Source organism: Hemiscyllium ocellatum, chromosome 11 (genome assembly GCF_020745735.1).
Source record: "Hemiscyllium ocellatum isolate sHemOce1 chromosome 11, sHemOce1.pat.X.cur, whole genome shotgun sequence".
Classification (NCBI taxonomy): domain Eukaryota; kingdom Metazoa; phylum Chordata; class Chondrichthyes; order Orectolobiformes; family Hemiscylliidae; genus Hemiscyllium; species Hemiscyllium ocellatum.
Genome location: NC_083411.1, coordinates 102,949,482 through 102,962,458, shown reverse-complemented (window position 1 = coordinate 102,962,458; position 12,977 = coordinate 102,949,482). Strand labels below are relative to the sequence as shown.

At 40.0% G+C, this 12,977-nt stretch overlaps 1 protein-coding gene across 2 annotated transcripts in view; it reads left to right on the top strand.

Annotated features, from left to right (window-relative positions):
• Positions 1-787: 787 nt before the first annotated feature.
• The window catches only part of efnb1 (ephrin-B1), a 217,959-nt gene continuing 205,769 nt past the window's right edge, over positions 788-12,977 (top strand). For both annotated transcript variants that reach the window (XM_060832770.1, XM_060832768.1), the window contains exon 1: positions 788-1,446. In XM_060832770.1, coding sequence (XP_060688753.1) covers positions 1,328-1,446 — 119 coding nt within the window. In that variant the 5' untranslated portion in view covers positions 788-1,327. The remainder of the gene's footprint in view (positions 1,447-12,977) is intronic.

The following is a 12,977-nucleotide window of genomic DNA, read 5'->3' as shown; positions in this document are numbered from 1 at the left end:
CGAATTCATGTCAGCTCGGTGATAGTGGTGATTTCTCCCAGTTTGAGTTAGATTTTGAATCTACTTGATAAGCCTTTATTGATTGCCAGAAAGCATTTAGAGGAAAAAACCTTTCGTTGTTGAAATGATGCAGTTCCCAATCTTTGTGCTTGATTGTAGTGTTGTACACTACTGGCAGGAATCAGCTGTGACTACGCTCCCCTTGCTCCATTAGCCCTAATGTTCTGGGGTCCCAATCGGATTTCATTTCATCAGCTTTTAGGGATGGTTCACTGAGGTTACCCTGAGCTTCCGCTGACGAGGAACTCTGGTACCCAGAGGCTAACTCCGCGGCTCGAACCTAAACGTCTCTCGAAGCTCGGATTTCAAACCACACGCGGTTTCCGAGTTAACACACACGTACCTACGATGCTGTCACCTGGGAATCTCTCAATCTGTAAAACATTCGTTTAAATGTGCATTTTGAGGGAAGGAGAGCGAACATTTAACGAAATTTGTTAAAGTTGTATAATGTACAAGTGATTACGACACAATGAAACGATAGCTTCGTAGTGATTATAAATTGCTGATGAGATCCTGATGACTGTACCCCTCTTGGGAGACGAGGCAGCATCCCGTGGTTGAAAGTTTCCTGTCGATTTGGACAATGTTTCAATTTGGCTTTAAGAGCTTTGCGTGAGGACCCCTTTCGGCTGTGGTTTGATTGGTTGGGAGGTGCCTAGGACGCCAGTGATTGGCTGGAGGGTGAGTGGTGTCTGCAGCGTGCCTGAGAGGCGGGACGAGGAGGTAGGGGCAGGTTAGGTGGGCAGAGAGCGACGAGCGACTCGAGAGAGGGAGGCAGCATACGCCAGATCCCCGCAGCTCGGACCGAGCGGAATCTCAGCCAGCAGGCAAGCCCCGAGAAGTAGCGACGCTGCACATGGACATCCCGCAGCTGGCAGTGGTCTGAGTCCCCCTCCTGAGATAGCCATCCTCACAGCGGGAGACACAGGAGCAGGCGCTGAGAGCGGAGCCAGTCCTCACACTAACCGCAGGAGTTCACAAACCAAGAGTGAGCAGCTTCACAGGGAGTGATCGGGAAAGGGGGAAGAAAGGTATTCCTCCCCCCTCCGCATCCACCACCACGCCCCGAGAGAGGGATACATTCCTGTGGATAAGGAAACATTCCTGCTTTAACGCAGAGACAACAAACGGATTCCATTCAGAGAGGGATATAACACTGACGCGATACACAAGGATACAATCCAGAAACACTGTATCAAGAGAGTGAGCCAGGCATTCCTTAGAAATCCGCTAATTTCTGACTGGCCTTCCCTCCGCCTGGAGAATGGCTAAATGGGACTCGCTGTGGAAATATTACTGGGGAGTTTTATTCGCGCTGTGCAGGAGTGCTCTTCCGTTAGCTAAGAGTTTAGACACTGTCGCTTGGCATTCCCAAAACACCAAGTAAGTTGTGTGTTTTTTGTCTTTAAACATCCTGAATTCCATGAGATAGATGAGTGGAAGTGAGCTGGAACGCGGTTGCCTGGTGGTTTGTAGCAGTTCCATGTCTGTCTGTGAATGGAGGAGGCGCCCAGGTACCTACCCGGCTGCCGAGACTTCCTGAGGGCGCAAGTCTGCAACTTCAGGTCCTGGCTCAGGAAGGCATGCAGGCGGCAATCTGAGCATGGCGAGGCTCCTTCCCCACTTTACTGCGGGCCACGGCACACACGATCGCTTCTTGATCACGGCTCGCCGTTGCTTGTGGAGTTTGGGTGGAATCTGAAAGCCGGGTGAACGCGAATCTCGCTCTTTGTTCGGCTGAGGTGGGGAGGGTGGGGAGTTATTTGGTCCCCCTCTGAGCACCTCACCTTCCACATTCCCAAGGCGCTGAGATAATAAAAGTGGGGGCGCGTTGACCTTTAACAGAAACACTGCTTGCACACAAGGGAAGAGGAGACAAATTCTGGATACAAACTCAGTTACATTTTTTCTCTCGCGACGATCCTTTTGTACTGAAGTTTGTTCATGTGAAGTGTGGGGAGCTGAATCAGGTTCAGTTAGCTCACAATCCCTCCTTCAGGTCCAGTCTTTCCCCCCCACACGGCTCCCAGTGTTAATGTAATGAATGTGTGCACTTGGCAGGCCCGGTTTGGGCTTCGCTCCGAGCATCTTTTCACAAACCCTTGCGGGATTGTTGCTGTTCTCCCCGACACTCTCGAGTTTTGCAAAGTTCGGTCTCGGAACCCGATCCACGCAGCGACTCCCCCCGCCCGGCCTGATGGAAAACAAACCTACCTTTCCTCTCTGTGCAGGACCGACTGGGAAAGATATGTACACCCTCCCAGCAACTGGAGGATTCGCTGCCCGGGGAGTCAGTATGTTTTAGGGACACCGAATAACAGCAAGTCAGAATAAATACCTAAATTGGTGTCAAAACAGTACAGCACTAGGTGTAAGGCAGAGCAACACTGGAATTTGCCGACTGTGAAAGTATTTAGAAATTGACCGGGACTGGCGCGTGCTCCTCCGTTTCGGAAACTCCCCGGTTTCCCCGCAGCCTCCGGTCGGTTTGATTTGTCCCGCCGCATGTTTGTTTGGGCAGAGGTGTTGCACTTTTTTCATGAGTCCAGTTATTCTCTTAGCTGACGGTTATTAATTCGCGAGTCACACGGGACCCACCAACTTGCAGACCCGGGAGAGGAAAAAGCCGATGAAAAGGTGCGTAGGAGTTAGGAGATGTCCATCCCTATAACAACGCTGTAACTCAGGTGGAACACTGAAAGCAAGGAGTAAAACCTCTTTTAAAAACCACTAGCCACCCCTAATGTAATTTTGCAATTCAGGAGTACAATTGCATTCCATATGGAGTTGAATGCATTCACCACAGTATCATACTGTATATTACATTGTATAATGTATTACCACATCCAGTAGAGCGAAATGTGTGCCTTGTAGTGCACAGAGGTACTGTGTATTCAATACAATAGGAAGTCGAATGCATGTATTTCCTTGTACGGTGCAAACTTAGCCGGAATGCTATTGCAATGACACCTGCACTGATGGTTTGATATGATCAGGGTGTGTCTGGACTGGCATTTATAATACTTCATCATGTTGTGTCTGTTGCAAAGTGAGAGTTGAAGTAAGGCAAATAATTTTGCATGGTGTGAGCGCCCATTTAGAAATGTGTGGCACCATGCGTGTTGTAGTTCTTCATTTTGAAAAGTCCCATAGTAGAGTGAAAATGTAAGTCCAGACGGACATGACCAATTTATTTTAAAAAAGCCTATTATTTCTTATTCATCCAATTTTGGAGGACATAAAGGAATTAAACAGCCTCACACTCTGTCTTCAGGGGTTTTAAAAAAAACACTTCCATGAGTACACTGTCCCTTTTTACCACGAAAATTAAATTGACATAGAACTAGGATTGGGCTGGAGTGAAGGACGGAAACACTATTGACTAACCCTCTTGTCTGAGACAAGGAATCCACCCACTACTTTAGAAGTTTACAGGGCAAGTACAGCTATCCAGATACTTGGGAAAAACAATCTCCTTGTAGTTTAGATTTCAGCCAAAAACTTGTAAAAGACCAATCTTTCAGCACGCTTATATTTGTTAATTAGACATTTCAAAGTCATTGGAGATCAATTCACCATGTTCACTCTCCTTCCTGCTCATCCTTTTCCCCTCTCGCTTGCAACCAATGTTCATGCAATCAATTTACATACATCTGTTTGAGATACCACATTTTTTATTTTTCATTTCATGGTTGCTATTTGCAAGATTGGATGTTTTGCAATGTGAGTGGGTGAGATTTTCTTTCTAATCCACTCTGCCTCTCCCTATCTCTCCCTATCTTGCTGACTTGGTGTCAGAGTATTGAGCGAGTATCTCCAGCAGGTGGCGTGATGTAACTACCCAAATATTGGACAGTGTTGTATCTGCCCCTCCCCCTACTGTCCACTTAATTCTGCCCTTGGTAAACTTCGGCGAAATTTGAACAGAAGTTGAGTTTGAGAAACAAGATTATGCCATATTGTGCATTATCCAGGTTCCCCATGGAGGCCTTTTGAAAGTTATTCAATTGAACCAAAGAGGTTGGCAATCCAAGCACTAACTATGCTTTATCATATTTTTTTCTTTGTTCTGATTTGATTTCATGTCCTTGGTTTTTCACTGTCCTCCAATCACTGTAACTGCAGGTTGGTAGTCTGTGGATCTGATCTATGTTTACGATGTTGAGAGGAGTGGCAATATAAAGGAATTAAGCTGCAAATTGAGCTTGATGACCAAGAAGTATTTAATCTAACAGATTCTACTATTTTTTTTCAGAGCCTAAAATGTTCTTGATTCTTAACAACCAATGGAGGAAGGTCTAGAAGTTGATTACCTTCCTTTAAGATAATAGACCCTTTTAATCTGAACTTGATGCTAAATGTCAGTCTTTTGAAATTTTAATTTGGATGACTGCTTTGCCTCCATTATCATCCTAACTTTGAATATTTACTTATTTTGCAATGCCACCTAATTCAATCATTTCATACTGTAGTAAACTTGGGGAAGTCTAAAAACAGACTATAAAAGCTTTTATAGGTATTTAAGAAGGAAAGATTGACAAAAACACGCACAAACCAACAATGTACAGAAGCAGGAGAACTGATAATGGGGAATTAGAAAGTTGCAGGGATACTAAACAAATGTTATCACCCAGACATTTCCGTGTCAGAGAGCCCCCTTAATTGTAGCAAAAATAGAAAAAAAATCTTAAGTTTCATCTCTGAACAGAGTGACCGGTCTTAAGAAGATAGCTTGGATAAACTAGGCTCATTTCCATTAGTTTACAGTGTGGGCTGACTTGATTGAAGTGTATAAAATCCTGACTGATTTTGACAAGGTGAACATGGAAAAGATGTTTCCTCTTGTGGGTTAGTAGAGAACCATAGGGCACTGTTTTAAAAATAGGAGTTTATTGATCAGGAGAGGTATTTTGAGTTGTGCAACTTAGGACCTCTGCCTTAGCATGGTGGAGGATTACTGAATATTTTTAAGACTGAGATGGATACATTCTTGAGGAAGGGTCATCAAATGTTATTGGGAGTAGGTGCAAATTCAAACAGTTCAGCTCTTATCATATTGAATAGTTTAAGGGCTGAATGGTTTATTACTGCTCTTACTTTGGATCTTCATATTTCACATTTTTGTAGGGAGTTGGTTTAGGATTCATACATGCGTGTTCGAGAAGCAGTTGACCATTTAATTCATCAGCTTTTCACACTCCTGCATCCCTTGGTAAAGTAGATACCTGAAACCCAATGTTTGCAGATTAAATGAGGGAAAAGCAGGTTTGATCCTTGTAGATACGTTTGGACAGTCAGGATACCCTTTTGCGGAGTATGCTGTTACTTTAGATCTAGTTGATTCAACTTTTGAAGCATTAAGTCTCCCTCTATGGGAGGTAAGAGACCATTTAAGAAAGGCAAGACACCCTTTTATTGCTAAAAGTTTATGCACAAGCAAGTCTACTCATTGGAATTAGCATGCTGCGAAGAACTGTCAAAGTTGCCAAATGTTGTTTGTAAAAATAAGCAGAGTTTTTTTTAAAAAAACTATATGGTAGGTATTTCTGTGTATCTATTTACATAAGCCATTACAGAATTTGTGCCACAAACACACAATGCTGTAGAAATCCACCATGTCTGGCTGCATCTGTGGTTAGAGAAACAGAATGTGATGTTACTATGACCTTTAAGAGAGATATTTTGTCCTATTTTTTTCATTGAAGAACTATTGAGAGAGAGGTGGTGAGCGGTCTGTTCCAGCAGCTTGGAAGGCATTGGGGATTTTTTTTGAGAAGCTGGAACAATAGAAGCGATATGAATGGATGGAGTCAGGCTCCCACAGAAACAGGGTTTTAGTTTAGCATTCAGCAGTTGTTGGGGTTTGAAAGCAGGCTGTGGGAGCAGTTACATCTCTCTCTGTTACAACTAAAAGCTTGGGCACCCTTTCTGCTGTCAGAATCGCATATCAGACAATGTGTTACTGACTTTGCCTTTGGCACGGATGTGCTTATGAATGTTACTACATTGGAACAGTTGCTGTTTATTTGTTAACTAATCTATTATAGAGTCATAGAGTATTAGAGATGTACAGCACAGAATCAGACTCTTTGGTCCAACTAGTCCATGCTGCTATTATTCTGTTACGTTTTTGCGATAAAATTATACCACTTCTTCCTTCTTTCTTCTGTATTTTAACTGAATGTAAGCATAAAGTGTGTTTTGCTTAAAGTTGAGTAATGTGACCAATCAAATTATATCTGGAAGACAGCACCTTATACCTGTCTTCAAATAAGATAAAAGTTAGTGTCTAAGCAATCTCCTTGATCTATTTGCATGGAGTTTGGTCTGGTTCAAAACCAGAGTTCAAGTTTCAAGTCTAGTATGATTTTTCTTCAGACCTGCCAGGAAGTGTGGCATAGGTAATATAACTGACTCTGGATTGAATGATATGGAGGTGTAGGGTATATAAGAATTGGTTTGAGAGGCAGAGGATGGCATGGGAGTAGCATGGATGAGACTTGGAGAAGTGCGTAGGCTGAATACATTAATCAATTTTGATTAAAATTGCAATACAGTGCTGGTACATTGATGCAAACGTCATGTTAAGCCTGCAAATACAATGAGCAGCCTCCACTCTTATTCCAGAATCATCAGAGTACCTGCTACCTCAGAATGAAAATCCTACCTTCTGGAACACTTTCCCCTTGGTCTGTTTTACAGACTTGGGAAACAAACTTGTATCTGCAACTCCAACCCAGTGAAAGCTGCGACTTTTTGTTTTTGTGAACTGAAGGTACAGTTAACCTTCCAGAAACACTAAAGATCCGAGGAAAGGCAAGCATGATGATAGAAAAAAAAAGTATTAGCAAATAAAACTGGAGAAATTAATGGAATTGAAAGTTGCAGCTTCCCTGGATATAAATACAAATATTGCAAAGGTGACTGTAAACAGAGTGAATGTGTTGGTGATTATCTTCCCTCAATTGATAGGTTTTTGAATGATTCCTGTTGCTCGGGAGGTAGTAACTATAATCACTGTTTCTGAAAAGAAAGTGAGAGAAAATGGAAGATTACAGGCATATTAACCTGATGGCAGTAATTGGGGAACTGCTACAATCTAAACAAGGGCCTTAACTTGTCAATTTTTGTAAGGACTTAAGATACATTTTCTGAACTTGCTATTGATACAAAGATGGACAAGAGAGTTATGAATATGATACAAGGAAGCAACAAAGGGATATAGGTTAAATTAGTGGGAAAAATTCTTGCAAATAGAATAACTTGGGAAAACTTCTGTTTTGGAAGGAAATATATATAAAAGAAAACACATGCACTGGAAAAAGTTAGTATGCAGATACAGCAAGTGGGGAAGGGTGATCCGACCCAAATCGTTAACTCTGATTTCTCTCTGTAGGTGCTGCCTGACTAGATGAGCTTTTCGAGCAAGTTTTGTTTTTGTTTCTGTTAACAGCATCTGCAGTTCTTTCCACTTTTATTTAACGTCCTGGTGGATCTTCTCCACTCTCTCCAGTCCAGTCACATCCTTCCAGTCATGTGGCAACCAGGATTGCACACAGTATTTCATCTGTGATCTAATCTAATCAATGCTCAATAAAATTGCAAGCAGACATCCCTGCTGCTATATTCTGTACCCTGAGCTAACGAAGACAAGCATCAGTGTGCTGCCTTCACCACTACCTGTGCTGACATTTTTGGGGATCTTGCATTTGTACACCAAAATTCTTTTGTTCCTCAGTATTCTCAAGAAACCTACCATTCACAATGTAAATCAATCCCTTATTAGACTTCCCAAAATGCATTACACCACTCTTAGCGGGATTAAATTCTATCCGCTGTTGTTCTGTCCAATTTACCAGCTGATCAATATCAAATTCTAGCTTGAGACCATCTTCCTCTCAGAACAACACCACAAATTTTTGAGTCACTTGCAACCTTGCTAATTAGTTCTCCTGCATTCATATTCAACTCATTAATGTACATAACAATGATTTGAGTTGAGTTGCATGGGATACTGTATAGAATGCTGTGGAGAGGTTGAGCAAGATAAGGAGGGATAATACAGCATGATTATAGTAAGAGACCATATTGAACAAAGCTTTTTCATAACACAGCTGCAGTCACATTTTGGGCATATAAAACCAAAGTTATAATTACTATCCGCTTTTCAATGCTATTTCAGTGTTAAGATCTTAATGAGCAACCACTATCTGAAATAACCAATTCATCTATGCTAGGACAGTTTCAACAGATGCTATACTTTAGCACTGATCTCTCATTTAGAAGACAGTGGAGTGAAATTTGGCTGGCCACTTGGGGAGGAAATGCCGTGCAGTTTCTGGATGAGCAGTGTATATGTAGGAGCCTTAAAACTTTTTTTTCTCTCTCTCTCTGCAGAATGGCATAACGTTAGGGTGTCTGATTAGAATGGAATAGTTGAAAGATCTTGTTTTTCTTTTTGCAATTCAGGCGTCACTGGCAAAGCTAGAATAGGATTCCTTATCCCTAATTGTCTTCCTCTCATTAATGAGAGTCTGGAATCGCACATAGACCAGACCGCATAAAGATAGCTAACTTCTTTTTCTAAAGCATATTAGTGAATCAGATGGGTTTTAGTCAAAAGACTAGTATTATATTCCTCATTTAAATTTTGCAAAATGCTGTTATGAATTTGAACCCATATCCTCATTGCTTGGGCCTTTACAATATGAATGACATTACTATGACACTACAGAAAGATGCAAGGACTGAAAGTTCTGATTTCATCTGAGGTTAATGACAAAAAATGATTAAGGAAATTTCTCATTAATATCTTAAAGGAGCCTTGTAAGAAAATTAATTAAATGGCCTCCAGAATTTCTTCAGGTATCACTTTTTTTTATTCTGTAGGAAAATGCTATTAATTTTGATCTCCTGTCTTGTCTCATAAATGACATTTTAAATTTAAGTACTTGAGTTCAAACAAAATTGAAGTGTAAGGTTCCTTTAATTGGCAGATTGGTTATATTTAATTAGATTTGAAATGTTCAGGACCCAGATTACATTTCACCCAAAGGGTTTTTAAATACATAATCACTTTGATACTGAGGTCAGTCATATACTTTGATTGAAGGTGCAAGATCAGACAATAACTTTGTTCAGCATCGATATAGGGGCACCTCGATTCCCTTTATAGATTTTAAAATGATAATAATTAGTTAGAATGGTTTGGACTTCTGTTAAATGGTATATCATAAAGCAATCTTACCATGTCTTTGTTATGATCATTACTCTTCTGACCTTTCATCTTTTGTTCCTTATAATTGCAAAGGCATTGTCTCTGTGTACACTAATGAATAATGTTAATTCAATCCACCCAGCATTGAAACAAAAAAAGTCGTGAGCTTCCTAATCAGTCAGTATTGGAGCCAAAATGGGCCAGGAAGGTCTTTGGTATCATCCTGCCTGTGCTAAATTAGTTGGTGGTGGAGTCGCAACAAATGGTCTCATTCCGTCTGGGTCAGGGAGTAAGAGGAGCAGCTTCTGGAACGTTTTTGCATGGAACAGGGATAGGATAGGCTTGACATCGTCAACTCCTCGATTGGAAGTCCTCTGACATCTTTTGAAGCATTTGCCCACTGGCCTCTGTGGAAGTGTATTGATGCCTTCAGGACAACATACTGAAAATTAGAAGTTCTAAGAGAAAAATTATTTAAGTAAGATGCAAGCAGAGCAGAAATATTAATACATGATTTTTAATTTTTTTTGTTTCAGCAAAGTATGCTGAACAATTGAGATTTGCTTTACACATAATGCAACACACGTCTGTTACAAATACAATGAGTAGCAATCCACAACTTTTTAAGTGATGTTAAAAGGCACTCATTTTTAAATGAGTGAACAATCAGACAATAATATCTGGATGTGCACAGCAGCTTATCATTCATAAATTAGACAGGCTTTCTTTCCATTTTATGAATTATAATGACTGTTGCATTAACAAATCCACATCCATGCTGCATCACCACCAACAATGAAAGGAATGAATGTCTATTTTTGTGCTACTTTGGTTGAGTGATGATTTTTCTGTAAGAACAAGGGAGCTGAGTTTAGTCATGCGAGCCCCAGCTCAGGGCTGATCATCTCTCAGATCCTAAACTGAAACTGGACAATACAAAGGCAGACTTCTGAGCATTGCATTAGAATTTTGAAAGTCCTCCGAAACATTCAGCCAGGCCCTTGATTTAATGACCCATCAAATGCATTAATTATTGGGAGCAGAAACGGAAATTGCTGGAAAAACTCAGCATGTCTGGGAGCATGTGGAGAGAAATCTGAGTTGACATTTCTGGTCTAGTGATCTTTCTTCAGAACTGGATCCAAAATGTTAACTCTGCTTCCCCACCATATGCTGGTGGACCTGATGAGCTTTTCCAGCAATTTCTGTATTTGGTTCTGATTTCTAGCATCCACGATTCTTTCCTTTTTTTTATTAATTATTGGACTTTCCTCAAGTACAGTGATTGGATGGCTGAAGGAACAAAATGGTTAATATGATCCAGATCTGAACCCCCCAGTGGGGGATTAGCCGACTGTCATTCCTCAGAAGATCAAAAGAACAAGTATCAAAAAAAAAGAAAACCTGTTTGTTTGGAGAATATCTCATTTAATTAAGAGTTTGCAAATTCTATGTTAGGCTCCTCTTTACATCTTCTACCCTTTTCGCATGTATAGATTTATGCAGGAGGTTGTTATATTGTACACAAGGTGTGGTTATGAATACGTGTTAGGGTTTGCAAATCATTCCATGTATGTATTTTTAACTCTACCACTTAATCTCTTTTAGTGGTGAATTTCTTTGGATTATACCAGCTGCATTGTAGTAATGCTTGAGAAGAGGTGTGCATATCTGTTTCTTTTAAGATACTTTGAAGTGTTGCAGTAAAATTTGTGTCTGAGAATTTAAACTGATGATATCCCCAATGGCAGAGTTACTAAATGCATTACATGAAGTTCCAGGCCAGGAAATTACCAGGTTCAACAGGCAGTGTGTGTCCTCTGTCTTAGTTAAATGGAAACAGAGCACAGTAGCATGAGAACTAGTGATTGTCCCCAACACCATGGGATAAGAGGATAAAATCTGACATTCTGAATGCAATCCAGAGGCCCCTGCTGGAAATCAAATAATTTAAAAGTTGGATGAGGGTAGAAATGAATTTAGTAATTTTGGTCTTCAATTAAGATAGCCAACTAACATGGATTGATGGAGAAAGATCGGACTGCAGGTGCTGGAGAGTCAGAGTTGATAAGTGTGGTGCTGTAAAAGACACAGCAGGTCAGGCAGCATCTGAGGAGCAGGAGAATCGGTGTTTCGGGCTTAAGTCCTTCAGGAATTCCTGATGACGAATTTATGCCTGAAACAGTGACTGACCTGCTCCCGAGTGCTTTTTCCAGTACCACACTTTTCGAACATGGATTGTTAGCCTTGTATGAGCAATTTAGATGAGTAGTAGGGGATACATGTTACTTGGTTAACTATGCTGTAACACACAGTAATTAGCAACTTCAGGAGAGGAATGAAGATTGTAATAAAAACAATGTGCCCTTTGAACATCATAACTATTGTTACAAAAAGTTTAACTTTTTTTTAAAAATAAACTATTGTCTAAGTTGGATGTATTTTCACATTCACCGGGTTTTAAATGCATAAGAAACATTGAGCTATCTGAGAGAATCAGTAGTTTGTTCTTGATCTCAAAAGTAAGAAAAACACACCACACCCTATGATATCCTGTGTTTTTTTTGTTCCATTTTCCATCTCACTAGTGCGTGTGCCAAGAAATTCTTTGTACAGAACAGGTAAAAAGAACATTTTTTTTAGCAAACTGTTCAATTAACAATTCAGCAGTCCACTGCAAAAAAAACTCAACTAATTTAATATAAAAGTGATTAGAGTTGCAAAGTGTGTTTTGGTCTCCAGGTGAAGACTAGGAATGGAATGTATTTCATGGTGCTGAGTATTAATTGTTAGATAATTAGAATAGAATATTTTTACTTGTCTCATGAGCTTCTATTTAAATACTTTGCTTAAATCAGGAACACTCAGCATGCAAATGTATGGCGAATATATATAACCCTGCACTGATTTGGAGTTCTGTTTGGACTGTGGGACATGGTTATGTGCAGCTGACCACAAAGAGACTGTGATAAATTCTCTATTATTACATTAAAGCTAAATTGCACTTTAAAACAATTAGTGCCATTTATCCCCATTTTGAACCACACTCTGCTTTTTAGTTTGTTTCATTGATGTAGATGTAGCTCACTCATAGCCCAAAAATAAATTAAAGCCAATATAATTATTTTGATCTTGTTTTAGGGTTCTTTGTAATTCAAAACTGTTAAGGAAACGAATAAAGTTAATTTGATTAAATTTTGAATTATTATTATTTAGTAGTATTTAACCTGTGCTTGCCAACTATAACTTCTGTCTAAAGCAGACTGCATTGTCCAGGTTGCCTAAGAGTTATTTTTAGATATTAATTGTCGAGAACATCCCTAAAGTTTCCTTATGTTTGAATTGATATAGAAACTTATTGAAGTAGCTTTGTTTAAAAATTAGCACGATTGAGGAATTGATTATTTTAAATCCTGATTTAACAGTCATTGGTTGAAAGTTATTTAACATCAAGTTATTTTGCATGAACCATCTCATTAGTGAAGGCCTCCTTTTGAGGGAGGGCATTACAGTTTTAATGTATTTGGGCTTCACTGGTCTGCACAAAAACAAAACATTTATTGGAGTGGAGGAGAGTTTTGAAATGCTGCTATAATATCTTTTCAGTATCATCTAGATTTGCTGATCTTTGTTCCCCAGATATTGTTGTCTATTCTATTTTTAAGGTGTAACAAGAGTTGCTGACAGTTGTTTAAAT